Raw genomic sequence first — 15,166 nt, forward strand, 5'->3', positions numbered from 1 at the left:
CATACAGTACAGTTGTCATATCACATTCCAAACGTACACAATACAGATTATACAATTTGCAGGTTACATCAAGTACGGTTCAATGAACACATTGTACATAATTACAGTTCATCACACTATGGGGTGTCTCATTGCATTATACTCAACACAGATTGTTGATTACAGATTCATTACAGGTACATTACAGATTCATTACAGGTACATTACAGCAATTTGAATTTTACATTCTGCACAGGGTTTTTTTCCCCCTGATTTCAGCCCCTCGGTATACAATGGCGGGAAGGCTATAAACGGTTGCCTTTCCCCACAGAGCCTTTGCGGTGGCCGCACCCATCCTCAGTGCGTCCCTGAGCACGTAGTCCTGGACCTTGGAATGTGCCAGTCTGCAACACTCGGTCGAGGACAGCTCCATGCACTGGATGACCAGCAGGTTTCGGGCAGACCAAAGGGCGTCTTTCACCAAGTTAATGGACTTCCAGCAGCAGTTGATGTCTGTCTCGGTGTGCGTCCCCGGGAACAGCCCGTAGAGCACACAGTCCTGTGTTACGGAGCTGCTCGGGACGAACTTGGACAGATACCACTGCATCTCTCTCCAGACCTTCTTTGCAAAGGCGCATTCCAGAATGAGATGGGTGACGGTTTGGTCTGCACCGCAGCCTCCTCGGGGACAATGTGCGGTGGCGCTGAGAGACCGGGAGTGCATGAAGGATCTGACAGGAAGGGCCCTTCTCACCACCAGCCAAGCTGTGTCTTGGTGTTTGTTTGAAAGTTCTGGCGATGTTTTTATTTATATATTTCAAAAATATACTTTATTCATAAAAATCGTAAAGGTAAACAGAACAATGCAACTATCACAATACAACTACAGGTCATACATGATAAATACAGTTCATGACACTGCAGGGTGCCTCATTGCACTTGCAATCAGTATAGATTACAGTTACATTACAGCAATTACAGTCATTACAAGGAGTTTTTTTTGGTTTCCAGTCCCTCGGCCTACGATGGCGAGAGTGTCCTAAAATGTGGCCTTTCCCCATCGAGCTTTTGCGGTGGCTGCATCTTAGCGCCCTGTCCTAGAAATGCTTTAATATCTAAGGGTTACTAGGTATTTTGCAGAAAAGAACGACGAACACCATTGTTAATCGGCCAGCAAGTCCTTCGAGGTGATAGCTCAGATTGTAAACAATTTTACACCACCAAGTTATAGTCCAACAAATTTATTTTAAATTCCACAAGCTTTCGGAGGCTTCACCTGACGAAGGAGGAAGCCTCCGAAAGCTTGTGAATTTAAAATAAAATTGCTGGACTATAACTTGGTGTTGTAAAATTGTTTACAATTGTCAACCCCAGTCCATCACCGGCATCTCCCCAGCACAGCTCAGATAGGCAGTGATTCGAAGTTGCCATTAAAGTCACCGTTCTGGGAGCACACATTATTTCTGCTTTTAGTCATGAACGAGGGGAGAGCGCGAACGCAGTCCCCACTACCACAAATTTTGCAGTCGAGTATCCCGCATTTGGGGACATCGCAGGCGTCAGCACACCCGGAGTGCAATGGGTTAGCCTCGTCCTGGGAGAACCTCCTTCCTGATCAAGGTCTCTCCCCTGCCAGGTAAGTATGCTCGAATGCTGTTGCAAATTTCCATCCAACGGCAGTCAACACTCTTTCACATTAGGGCAAATAAGAATTTTAAACGTTCATTTTCCATTTTTATAAGGAATGTTTACTGGAAATGTAAGAATCATTGTTTTTCCATCATTTCTTTGGTTAAATATGATCGTTTTTGCAGATTCAACAGTATTCGCTGCCTCATTTGCATATCACCCATAAAAGGAAAGAGCGCCCCCCATTCGCCGGATGGAACGGAGCATTCCTGAATGGCTCTGCCCATTTACAGCTCATCTCTTGTTTCTTTACTTGTCCCACGACCGCCCTCCTCGCCTTGAATCTTTTTTTTCCAAAAAATATACTTTATTCATAAAATTTGCAGCAGTACATACAATACAGTTGTCATATCACTTTCCAAACGTACACAATACAGATTATACAATTTGCAAGTTACGTCAAGTACAGTTCAATGAACACATTGGACATAATTACAGTTCATGACACTCTAGGGTGTCTCATTGCATCATACTCAACACAGATTATTGCTTACAGATTCATTTCAGATTCATTACAGGTACATTACAGGAATTTGAATTTTACATTCTGCCCGAGGGGGTTTTTCCCTGATTGCAGCCCCTCGGTTTACAATGGCGGGAAGGCTCTAAACGGTTGCCTTTCCCCACAGGGCCTTTGCGGCGGCCGCACCCATCCTCAGTGCATCCCTCAGCACGTAGTCCTGGACCTTGAAATGTGCCAGTCTGCAACACTCGGTCGAGGACAGCTCCTTGTGCTGGAAGACCAGCAAGTTTCGGGCAGACCAAAGGGCGTCTTTCACCGAGTTGATGGTCTTCCAGCAGCAGCTGATGTCCGTCTCAGTGTGCGTCCCCGGGAACAGCCCGTAGAGCACAGAAACCTGTGTTACGGAACTGCTCGGGACGAACCTGGACAGATACCACTGCATCTCTCTCCAGACCTTCTTTGCAAAGGCACATTCCATAAGGAGATGGGTGACGGTCTCGTCTCCACCGCAGCCTCCTCTGGGACAGCGCGCGGTGGCGCTGAGAGTCCGGGATTGCATGAAGGATCTGACGGGAAGGGCCCTTCTCACCACCAGCCAAGCTAGGTCTTGGTGCTTGTTTGAGAGCTCTGGCGATGAGGCGTTCTGCCAAATGACATTGACAGTCTGCTCGGGGAACCAACCGACAGGATCCACCATCTCCTTTTCCCGCAGGGTCTCGAGGACGTTACGTGCGGACCACTTGCTGATCGCCTTGTGGTCAAAGGTGTTTTCCTGCACAAACCTTTCCACGAAGGACAGGTGGGGCGGAACGGTCCAACTGGACGGAGCGTTCCGTGGCAGCGTGGCCAGGCCCATCCTTCTCAACACCGGGGACAGGTAGAACCTCAGCACGTAGTGACACTTTGTGTTTGCGTACTGAGGGTCTATGCACAGCTTGATGCAGCCGCACACAAAGGTGACCATCAGGATGAGGGCCACGTTGGGCACGCCTTTCCCCCCTTTCTCTGGAGATTTGTACATCGTGACCCTGCGGACACGGTCCATTTTTGATCTCCAGACGAAGTGGAAGATGGCTCGGGTGACTGTCGCGGCGCAGGAGCGAGGTATGGGCCAGACCTGCGCCACGTACAGCAACACCGAGAGCACCTCGCACCTGATGACCAGGTTCTTGCCCACGATCGAGAGGGATCGTTGATGCCACAGTCCCAGTTTCTGCTTAACCTTGGAGATACGCTCCTCCCAGTTTTTGGTGCACGCCCCGGCCCCCCCGAACCAGATCCCCAGCACCTTCAGGTAATCCGACCTGACGGTGAAGGGGACAAAGGATCGGTCGGTCCAGTTCCCAAAGAACATGGCTTCGCTCTTGCTACGATTTACCCTGGCCCCCGAGGCCAGTTCGAAACGGTCGCAGATGCTCATCAATCTGCGGACCGACAGCTGATCCGAGCAAAAGACGGCGACGTCATCCATGTACAGGGAGGCCTTGACCTGAGTGCCTCCGCTGCCTGGGATCGTCACCCCTCTTATGCCCGCATCCCTCCTGATGGACTCGGCAAAGGGTTCGATGCAACACACGAACAAGACGGAGGAGAGAGGACAGCCCTGCCTGACTCCAGATTCTGTCAAAGAGCCAGCACAGGCACGATGGGCCGAATGGCCTGCTTCAATGATACAACATTCTCTGATATTGCTGGCTGGTTCATAACGGCCAAGAAGGTTCACTCGGTTAATCCCGGGGATGAGGGGGCGGACGTATGAGGAGAGGTTGAGTGGATTGGGACTCTACTCATTGGAGTTCAGAAGAATGAGAGGCGATCTTATTGAAAGATATAAGATTGTGAAGGGTCTTGATCGGGTGGATGCGGTAAGGATGTTCCCAAGGATGGGTGAAACTAGAACTAGGGGGCATAATCTTAGAATAAGGGGCTGCTCTTTCAAAACTGAGATGAGGAGAAACTTCTTCACTCAGAGGGTAGTAGGTCTGTGGAATTTGCTGCCCCAGGAAGCTGTGGAAGCTATATCATTAAATACATTTAAAACAGAAATAGACAGTTTCCTAGAAGTAAAGGGAATTAGGGGTTACGGGGAGCGGGCAGGAAATTGGACAGGAATTTAGATTTGAGATTAGGATCAGATCAGCCATGATCTTATTAAATGGCGGAGCAGGCTCGAGGGGCCGATTTGCCTACTCCTGCTCCTATTTCTTATGTTCTTATTTTGTGACAGGTGCATGGCAGTAATTTTACGTTGCCTTGAGGCCATGTTACGTTGCATGTCGGGCGGCCGTTTTTTGGAGTCCCAGCTGAGCTCTACTCAATTTGTGTAAATTGCACATCCACCCCCCCACCCCCCCCGAGTAAGACCCACCAGGTTTAATAGACCGACAAGTCACATCTGTGACGCTGATTGGAGGAGTTGGGATGTACTTTCCAGGAAACTTCATTCAATATTTTAAAATACGAACACCAGTTTGTTGATTTTAAATAATGAGGAGACCAGGCCTGAGCTGAAGTAAACGGTGGAGTTTTATTAACTTAGCACATGGACAGCAACTCACATTTAGATAGAAGCCTTTATAGCAGTGAATCGTCTCAACGTGCTTCACAGGAGCAATCAGACAAAATTTGACACTGAGCCAAGCAAGGAAATATTACTCCAGGTGACCAAAAGCTTGGGAAAACAGGTCGTTTTAAGGAGCATCTGAATGGAGGACAGAGAGCGGAGAAGAACAGGTAGGGAATACCAGATATTAGGGCCAAGGCAGCTGAAGGCAAGGCACACAGGGATGCTTGTTCCAGATTCTGATTCCTGACTGGGAGAGGCACCCAGTAGTACTGAATGCAATGATCAGTTTCCCACTGCAGCCCAGACTGAGCCCCACCCTGGGCCCTTCCTGTCTGTACATTGACCCAGTGTCCCACTGCAGACCAGACAGAGCCCCACCCTGGGCCCTTCCTGTCTGTACATTGACCCAGTGTCCCACTGCAGCCCAGACTGAGCCCCACCCTGGGCCCTTCCTGTCTGTACATTGACCCAGTGTCCCACTGCAGCCCAGACTGAGCCTCACCCTGGGCCCTTCCTGTCTGTACATTGACCCAGTGTCCCACTGCAGCCCAGACTGAGCCCCACCCTGGGCCCTTCCTGTCTGTACATTGAGCCAGTGTCCCACTGCAGCCCAGACTGAGCCCCACCCTGGGCCATTCCTGTCTGTACATTGACCCAGTGTCCCACTGCAGCCCAGACTGAGCCCCACCCTGGGCCCTTCCTGTCTGTACATTGACCCAGTGTCCCACTGCAGCCCAGACTGAGCCCCACCCTGGGCCCTTCCTGTCTGTACATTGACCCAGTGTCCCACTGCAGCCCAGACTGAGCCCCACCCTGGGCCCTTCCTCTCTGTACATTGACCCAGTGTCCCACTGCAGCCCAGACTGAGCCGCACCCTGGGCCCTTCCTGTCTGTACATTGACCCAGTGTCCCACTGCAGCCCAGACTGAGCCCCACCCTGGGCCCTTCCTGTCTGTACATTGACCCAGTGTCCCACTGCAGCCCAGACTGAGCCCCACCCTGGGCCCTTCCTGTCTGTACATTGACCCAGTGCCCCACTACAGCCCAGACTGAGCCCCACCCTGGGCCCTTCCTGTCTGTACATTGACCCAGTGTCCCACTGCAGCCCAGACTGAGCCGCACCCTGGGCCCTTCCTGTCTGTACATTGTTCCAGTGTCCCACTGCAGCCCAGACTGAGCCCCACCCTGGGCCCTTCCTGTCTGTACATTGACCCAGTGTCCCACTGCAGCCCAGACTGAGCCCCACCCTGGGCCCTTCCTGTCTGTACATTGACCCAGTGTCCCACTGCAGCCCAGACTGAGCTCCACCCTGGGCCCTTCCTGTCTGTACATTGACCCAGTGCCCCATTGGGGACCATCCAGCCCCGGATATCCCGCAGAATCAGCGCTGGGGGACCGGGTGACTGAGTCTCGTGACCCTGTCGCTGGGCCTCTGACGTCACAATGGGAGACGACGCTCGCTCAGCTCGAGCTGGAAACCGTTAAAGGGCCGTTCGGATTTCAACCTGGAGCGCGGCCGGTTAAAGGGGAGGGACAGAGAATCGGCCAAAAATGTTCATATCATGAGACCAGGAATGGTTTCAATTGAAATGTTCATACAATGAGATCAGTAATGGTTATAAATTGAAATGTTCATACAATGAGACCAGGAATGGTTATAAATTGAAATGTTCACACTCCCACACTCAGTCCGGGTCTGGATTCCCGCAGTGACTCCAGGTGTCTCTTTCCGTTTGGACTGAACAGATTCCCCCTCAGACTGAAACAGATTAAAGATTAAACAGGAAATAAACAGATTGAACAACAGTGGAAATAACAGGGAGACTGGGGTTAATATTTCAATAATAATTACAGAGAAATATTACCCATAAAAGGGACTGAATCCCACTGATATTTTATTTATTACATTAAACATTAACACTAATACTCACCAGATCCGCTCCAGACTCCTGCGGGTCAGTATGAGGGAGCGGAGAGCGGGGACAGATCGGTCTGTGAAGGAGTTTGATCCCAGGTTCAGATCCGTCAGTGACCGGTTTGTACTGAGAGCGGAGACGAGATCCTCGGTACAAGAATCTGTGAGACCGACATCATCCAGACTGGGGATGAGAGAGAGAGAATTAACAGCAATCAGGGTAATTCCCCAGTGTTTATTAATAACACTATTACTGATAATAATAATAATAATGTACATTATTAGTAACACTTAATTTTACTAATAATAATGTTTAATATTAGACAGCCAGTTATTATAAACACAATCTCACACAATCTGATACTTACCGCAGTTCCTGTATTTTACAGTCCGGGTTCCTCAGAGCCGTAAACAGTAGTTTCATTCCTGAATCTCCCAGTTTATTATTACCCAGGTTCAGAACCGTCAGTGACCGGTTTGTACAGAGAGCGGAGGAGAGATCATCGGCACAAGAAGCTGTGAGACCGTTGTACCATAACCTAGAGATCAGAGTGAGGAGAGAGACGAGCAGAGATAACAGGAATCAGAGTAAATTCCCAGTATTTATTTGTATTATTATTACTTATACTGACCTTAATGTACAGTGTTAGACATCCAGTTATTACAAACACAATCTCACACAGTCTGATACTTACTCCAGTGTCTGTATTTTACAGTCCGGGTTCCTCAGAGCCGCAGACAATAGTTTCACTCCTGAATCTTCCAGTTGATTTCCTGCCAGTCTAAACACAAAAATACAGAGAGTGAGAAACAAACTGAATCCAATCCCCGATCTGACACAATTTCTCTCTGATTTTTCAGTGTTTCCTGTAGTATCTTCAGGAAATTAATAACTAGATTTCCCTGTCGCTGACAATGAATCTTACTCTGTCCAACGCCCCATATATTCAGGGACTGTCAGTAAATATATTTATTAAATAAAGTGCTGTCTGTGTGAAGCCTTCAAATGTCCCTCAGTCCGGTCTCATTCCCTGATGATCAGAATCACCCTCCTGGAGGTCCCGTCATGTTTGGGGAAATTGTCTCATTTCTGCTGATTCTTAAATCCCAGATTTTATGGGAATGGGGCAATTTTCCTGAATTAAATAATAAAGTGGTGATTACCTGTACTTTATGCAGTATTATATTAATCTGTTTCATACCTCGGGGTGAGTTATATTGTGAAACGGCACTAAAGGCTGCTGTAAAATCCATCCCCCAGGATTTTATGTAACAAGGAGAGTTTATTCTGTCCTGTTACTAGTTTTAAATGTCCCTGTACTTCTAGTTTATCGGGGAGGGGAGTCTCTCACTTTATTCCCATTAAATTCTCTCCACATTTATTTCAGGCGCAACGTTCCCGACAGTTTATGGGGATTTTTCTGAAGTTCCCTCCCCGAGCGGGGCCTCACACACAGGGGGCAGATTATGGGAAATTCCCGGGTTCACTGCCCCCTGGTTAACCCAGGAGCCTCACGCTGTGTGTGAGGCCCCACCGCTGGCCGGTGTGTGTCTGTACTCCTGGCCTAATACCCCACAACCCGTTAGATTGGAACCTTTTCAAAGGCAGATTTTAGTTCCCAAATCTCACTGAAGTGTCGGCCTGGATTAATGAGCGAGGGGCCTGAATCCACGACCTTCTGACTCAGAGGCACGAGTGCTGCCAGCTGGGTGAAGAGATGATGGATGTATTGGAGAGTGTGAAGGGCAGTGTCATTGATGAGTTAAGATAACGGACCGTCGTCCTGCGGGGAAAGCTCAGCCCGCCCACTGGCGGTTGACTGCCCGAAAGCTGTGTTTTGCTGTTTGTTACTGAATGTTTGGTGTTTCTGCTTCCCTCTCCAACACACGTTGACAGTCCGGTGACTGTAACTTGCCCCCACACCTCGGTAAGAGGGTGGGATGCTCCGACACACAGACTGCTGCAGTTAGTGTCGATCTACTTGTAAGTAACAGTGAGAAGGAGCCTCTTCAATGGACGCATCTCAGTCAGTGAGAAAAACAACAATAAATATCATTTATTACAATTAAATTATCAGACTCTTTCAGTGACCTGTATTTACTGATCGGATAAAAATTGTGAAATCCCGAATTGTTCACAAGGATCCATTTTAGATTCTCCAGTCCTGAGGGAATTACTAACCGATCCTCTTATCATTTGTCATATTTGTGTTGAATCTGTTTCTCTCTGGTTTAACTGAACTGTTTGTTTCCCTTCATTTCCGATCAGCAATACAATCCGTGACTGTTCTACAATTGGCCTGACAGTTAGAGACAAATAATCATTCACCTCAACACCTGGCATTTGTGCACTACGGTTCCCAGCCGCTGGAGTCCTTCACACCGAATGGAGCAGCCCCCCAGATTGAGGTGTTTTATTGTATCACAGAGTCCAATGACATGAGACAGCACCGCACAGTCAATCGGGGTCAGTCTCAATTCACTAAATGTAAGTGTTTCCACAGATCGCACTGTGACCCGAGCCAGTGTTTTATTCTGAGACTCAAACAGGTAGTGGAATGTGTTCAGGAGATCCCTTTTCCCAGTTTCACGCTCTGTCTTTCCAATCTGTCCTTCAACCTTCTCCTTCACCCAGTCAATCACTCCGCAGATCGTTTGATGAAGAAGTGGACCCAGAAACTCCTCCAGGGGCCGAGCTGACTGTGAGGAGGAGAGACCAACAACAAAACGGAGAAATATCTCAAATCTCCCATCTTCCTTGCTGTGGGCTTCACTGAGGAGTTTCCGGATGTCCCCTGGATCTGGAGTCAGGAATTGTGCGAGTGCGGCTACAAACTCTTGGATGGTGAGGTGCGGGAATGTGTAAACCACACTCTGGGCAGAATCATCTCTCTCCAAAAGTTCCATCATGAACCCAGACAGGAACTGGGAAGGTTGCAGATTGTACTTGATCAAATCTCCATTTCTGAACACAATCTTCTTCTTGGAGACCCCAGTGAAAGCCATCTCACCGATCTTCAGTAACACATCACGGGGGGATTCAATCTCTCGGCCATGGTTTTTCAGAATGTTGTAAATATAGTAGGAATATAGTTGGGTGATGGTCTTGGGAACACGCTGCTGTTTCCTTTCCCTTTGTGTGAAGAAGGGACCCAGTGACAGACCGAGGATCCAGCAGTAGGAAGGGTTGTAACACATGGTGTACAGGATCTCGTTCTCCTCCACATGATTGAAAACAGCTGCTGCCACCGACTGATCTTCAAAAAACTTGTTGAAATATTCCTTCCGTTCCTCACCAACAAATCCAAGGATTTCAGCCCAGACACTGATCTCAGCCTTTTCCAATAAATGTAATGCAGTGGGGCGGCTGGTCACTAGCACTGAACATCCTGGGAGCAGCTTGTGCTGTAATAAACTGTACACAATGTCAGACACTTCACACCAGTCTTCAGGATCTGTGCACATGTACTGAGGTTCTGTATTTCTCCGATTGTCAGCAAAATTGATACTGTCCTTGAATTCATCTAAACCATCGAATGTAAACAGTAATCCCTCTGGGTTCTTCCAGAGTTCTCCCAGAATATTTCCAAAGTAAGGATACAGATCCAGTATCAGATTCCTCAGGTTTATTCTACAGTTAATAGCATTCAAATCCCGGAACCTAAAGCTGAAAACAAATTGAAAGTGTGGGTATACTTTCCCAGTGGCCCAGTCATGAACAATCTTTTGTACCATTGTTGTTTTTCCAATCCCCGCGACTCCGCTCACTGCTGCTGAACTCCCAGATTTGGATTTTCTCCGGGAAAAACTGCTCTGGAACAGTTGATCATTTCGGATTTTTTCCAGTTCTCTCCGGAGATGTTTCTTTCTCCACTCTTCATGGTCTCGGCCTCTTGCCAGCAGTTCATGTTCTACAAGTGTCCGATCAAGAACAGTGGAAATGACCGTTAGTTCAGTGTATAGATTGACCAGCTGGAAAATCTTAACCTTCTCCTTTGTTAGGATCGTGTTCACTCTCAGTGTTTCAGTTTGGACCCGGAGTGTTTCCTTGTGTTTCTGTTGAACATCTTCAATGAGAACAGACAGAAAGTGGTTCTCAATGTTAGTTGTATTGATATAAAAACAAATTCTCAATATCACTTTACTATTCAGTGAAATGTTCCGAGATTGAATTCATAGCTTCAATTGAGGTGCGAGCAGGAAATTAAACTCAGTTGCTGAAAACCTCGCTTGAAAGTGAACAAGGGCTGTGAAAAATTTCAAATCCTCACTTGATTCTAATATTTACTGAACATGGAGATTTCGATGAAGGTGATATTTTCGCTCTGATAATTAATCCTATCAGCCCTGAACTGCACTGGAGACATCTGATAGAAACCTTAACATGATCCTGGTTATACGACAGTGGAGGTTCCATTTGATCAATCTATGAAACTGTCAGTGGTGCTGTCCTTCTGCGGAAATGGTAAATAGGGTTTTGCGTATCAGTGGGACAGAGACAGACGATGAATGGACAGAAGTTCCACTGTTATTGTATCAGACCTCAGGCAGGTTATCTGGGATATTGTGGGCACTGGGAGAGGGACAGACTGTGAATGGACAGAAGTTCCACTGTTTAACCTCGATGGAGGGGAAGCTTTCAGAAACGGGACTCGGATAGGTTATCTGGGGTATTACCTGTTGTTCTATATCACGTGATAGCAAGTAAATCTTAATGCCATTCTTAATGTACAGTGGGGAATCAGAAAGATGATTTAAGATATCGGAGTTTGCGTTGAGGGAAGGCTGGCGCATTAATGTATTTTGTTTGGCTGAGAAACTTCGGTTCTGAAATGTTTTAATGGAATTCAGAACATGAGTGCAGGAAACAGGCTCACAATCAACAAAATAATTAATAACAGAGAAAATTGAAAGTCAGAAATACGAAGGGAAATCACCCAAAGCTTTGGAAAGCAGGGACCAGATACCGGGGAAGGACACTAAAGGGACAGTGTAAGTGGGGTGAAGTGATAATTGAACGTGTTTCTGTGGATTCACTGAGAGGAAGCAAAAGTGGGGTCATCTCTCTAACAGGGACAGGCTTATTTGGGCCAAATGGTCTTTTCCTGTCTCTAATCATTCTCCTGTTGTATTGTGTTTCAGAAATAGTGAACACTTTTTCAGCAATTATTATGTATATTAATTGAATGTGTTTTTATAACAGTCCTGTCATATCACCGATTATTATTAATAATACAACTGTTGCTCACTTCACTCAGTGTAATGTTAGAGCAGAAAACATTCACAGTTCATTTCAACTGTTCCCCAGTAATTATACTCCGTTGTTTCATTTTGGTCTGATATTCCTCCAATGAAGGTTTGGGAAATTAAATCTGTTTCCATTAGTCATTACATTAGGTCTTAAAAGACCCTGAGTTAAAGGGCTATTCTTTGAGTAAAATAAGGTTCTCTCTTCCACTGCCATTAGGGAGCCAGCCCATAACTTCCTTGTGTGAACATCTCGGAAGTGTGAACTTCTCAGATCAGATCGAACATTTTGGCGTCTCGCTCTGTGCTGTGAAATGATAACATTTTAAAGTTTCGCTTTTCTCCACCTCTTTCCTTCCAGTTGGTGGTGGGGAGATTCCAAGGGGGGGGGGGCTGTAACATCTGGCTCAAGGCACTGCTCTTCAATTATGAAAACCAGAATGTCTGGGCAGCACGAAGGAGGTGCGTATTGGGATTCACAGTGTATCAGGATCCTGACAGGTGTGCATTGGGATTCACAGTGTATCAGGATCCTGACAGGTGTGCATTGGGATTCACAGTGTATCAGGATCCTGACAGGTGTGTATTGGGATTCACATTGTATCAGGATCCTGACAGGTGTGTATGGGGATCCACGGTGTATCAAGATCCTGCCAGGTGTGTATTGGGTTTCACAGTGTTGGGATCCTTACAGGTGTGTATGGGGTTTGACAGGGTATCAGGATTCTGCCAGATGTGTATGGGGATTCACAGTGTATCAGGATCCTGCCAGATGTATATGTAGTTTCAGAGTGTATCAGGATCCTGCCAGGTGTGTTTGGGGTTTTGCAGTGTATCAGGATCCGGTCAGGTGTGTTTGGGGTTTCACAGTGTATCGGGTCGCTACCAGGTGTGCATGGGGAGTCACAGTGTATCGGGATCCTGCCAGGTGTGTATGGGGATTCACAGTGTACCGGGTCGCTGCCAGGTGTGTATGGGGATTCACAGTGTATCGGGATCCTGCCAGGTGTGTATGGGGATTCACAGTGTATCAGGATCCTGACAGTTGTGTATGGGGATTCACAGTGTATCAGGATCCTGCCAGTTTTGTATGGGGATTCACAGTGCATCAGGATCCTGCCAGGTGTCCATGGGATTTCACAGTGTATCAGGACAATGTCAGTTGAGTATAAGAATTAAGAAGTGATAGTGATCAGCATCTGGATTAAGTGCAACAGTGGAACTTCTGTATATTTAGAAAATATGTCAGAAACCGCATGAATTAGAACTTGAAAAGTTGGGTGTTGATGACAAGTTCAAACGAGGTTCATTTCTATTCCCTCCGGATTCCCAGATTCCGACAATCTCTAAACAAAAGTCTACAGTCAAACATTCTGATTCTCAGAAGTGAAATAAACGGTTTAAAATTTCCATTTCATCACTTACCATTCAGGTGACTGGGTATTTCAGATAAACCTCGTCCGATGTTCATATAATCAAATGGATCAGGACCTGTTTAAATCATTGAGCTTTCATGAAATCAGATCTGTGTAATGTTATCGTAAATTCTGCAGTGTTTCAATCTGAAATTGAATTCAGTTTGAGATTTTACCGTACCAAGTTCCTGCATCTCTTTCAGTATTTTGTCCAACTTTGGTACCACATGGTGCATTTTCACAAAGGATTCCCACATCACCCTTCGGGCCCGAGAGCCTTTCTCCATCACCAGATTTAGGAGAAGTTTGGAACTGTCCGCCCTGTTTCCCTTCTCCACGAGATCAATGACTTTCTGTAAAGAATAACAATGAATATATTGGTCTCTCCTTTTCCCAGTCCCAGTAAAACTGATTCACTTTTGTTTTCAGTCCACACAAGAGTTACACCCGAACCGTTCCCCTATCCTTTGCACAGACACTGACCGATCCACTGGGTATTTTCACCTCTTCGTATCATTGCTTCAGATTCACTGTATTTTCAGTTTGATCAATTTCTTTCCTATTTGGCCTGTTTCTGTTCTGTCACATTCTATGATTCTAAGATCTGATATCCTGTTAGTTCTGTGATGTTGAAATAATCCAAACTCATTCTGTGTCCCTCCCACTTACCCGATGTTCCTGTCCACTGAAATGCCTCTCGTACGTTAACAACGAGCTGACTCCGTCCACCACTTCTTCAATCGCCTGTTCCAGTCTGTCCCGGTAGAATTTCGTCAACTGGAACAGCTGGTAATCGTCGCAATTTGTCAGGAACTCAGTGATTGCAGTGTTCGGATCTGTGAACAAAAATGGAGAAAACTAAACACATTATCGACTTTCTCTCCGGGCGGCTACATTTCCTCTTATACCAAATGGCTGAAGCCTCCTGTGAGGCACATTATCAAACACCTTCTGAAAACCCATATACACCGCATGTGCTGCATTCCATCGATCTATACAGTCACCTCTCAACAAAGCTGTATCAGATTTGTCAAATACGACTTGTCTGCAGCGAATCCGTTCCAGCCTCCCCTGATCATCCCCTGTGTCTCTAAATGTTCAGTAATTCGACCTGGAATTACAGATTTAAGGAGTTTGCCGACGACTAACGGAAACCAGTTGGTCTCCAGTTACCTGTTGGCCCTCTCTCCCTATTTTAAAAGAGACATTACTTGGGCTCCTTCAGTCCACCTGGATATTTTTGATAACAAACGAGGATTGAGAAATTGTGATCAGAGTCCATCCTATCTCCGCTCTGACTTCCTTTATTAGCCTCGGGTGTGTTATCTCTGGGCCCAGTGATTTATCCACCTCGGCGATGTTTCTCAGATCCAAATCCTACTCTACAGTTATCTCTAACTATGGTCCCACATCGTCCTCTCGTACACCAACATTTTCAATTCCACCATCATTTTTAGAAACTGAAGGAAATATTTTTTGATCTCCCCAAACCTTCATCCACAACTAATTTCTCCCAGTTCTCCCTCTATCTCAGCTCAACTTCTTGCTGGCCTGCAAAACCGACCGAGTATTGTGCTATTTCCCTTCCTATTGCTTAACTGCATTCATATGGATTATATCTTAATATTGTTCACTGGAACATCCTTATTTTCGAAACCTCTCCTTCTCTCTCTTCTCCTTTAAGACGCTCCTTAAAACCGACAACTTTACCCAAGCTTTTGGTCATTCGTCCGAAAATCTCCTTATTTGTCTCGGTGTCAAATTTTGTTTGATAATCGCACCTTGACGCAACCTGTATCGTTTTTCAATATTAAAGGCGCTATAAATGCAAGTCTTTTATTGTTCTAACTCTGTCTTATAAACTTTTATTAATACTGGCGTCCAGAACTATT

The 15,166-nt window shown here is 46.5% G+C and overlaps 1 protein-coding gene and 1 non-coding gene across 2 annotated transcripts; both read right to left on the reverse strand.

Annotated features, from left to right (window-relative positions):
* Positions 1–1,460: 1,460 nt before the first annotated feature.
* Positions 1,461–1,623, reverse strand: LOC137317698 (U1 spliceosomal RNA). Its single transcript, XR_010961744.1, has one exon. It is a non-coding gene; the product is annotated as a U1 spliceosomal RNA (small nuclear RNA).
* Positions 1,624–5,441: 3,818 nt separating this feature from the next.
* On the reverse strand, positions 5,442–10,660 carry LOC137317694 (NACHT, LRR and PYD domains-containing protein 3-like). The gene is made up of 5 exons (XM_067980872.1): positions 8,942–10,660; positions 7,308–7,394; positions 6,981–7,151; positions 6,629–6,796; positions 5,442–6,456 (listed from the first exon to the last, which is right to left on the reverse strand). Exons 1-5 carry the CDS (start codon positions 10,345–10,347, stop codon positions 6,369–6,371), a joined length of 1,920 nt encoding a protein of 639 aa, XP_067836973.1. The 5' UTR covers positions 10,348–10,660; the 3' UTR covers positions 5,442–6,368.
* Between the last annotated feature and the right edge of the window lie 4,506 nt (positions 10,661–15,166).

Source organism: Heptranchias perlo, unplaced genomic scaffold, assembly GCF_035084215.1.
Source record: "Heptranchias perlo isolate sHepPer1 unplaced genomic scaffold, sHepPer1.hap1 HAP1_SCAFFOLD_63, whole genome shotgun sequence".
Taxonomy (NCBI): Eukaryota; Metazoa; Chordata; class Chondrichthyes; order Hexanchiformes; family Hexanchidae; genus Heptranchias; species Heptranchias perlo.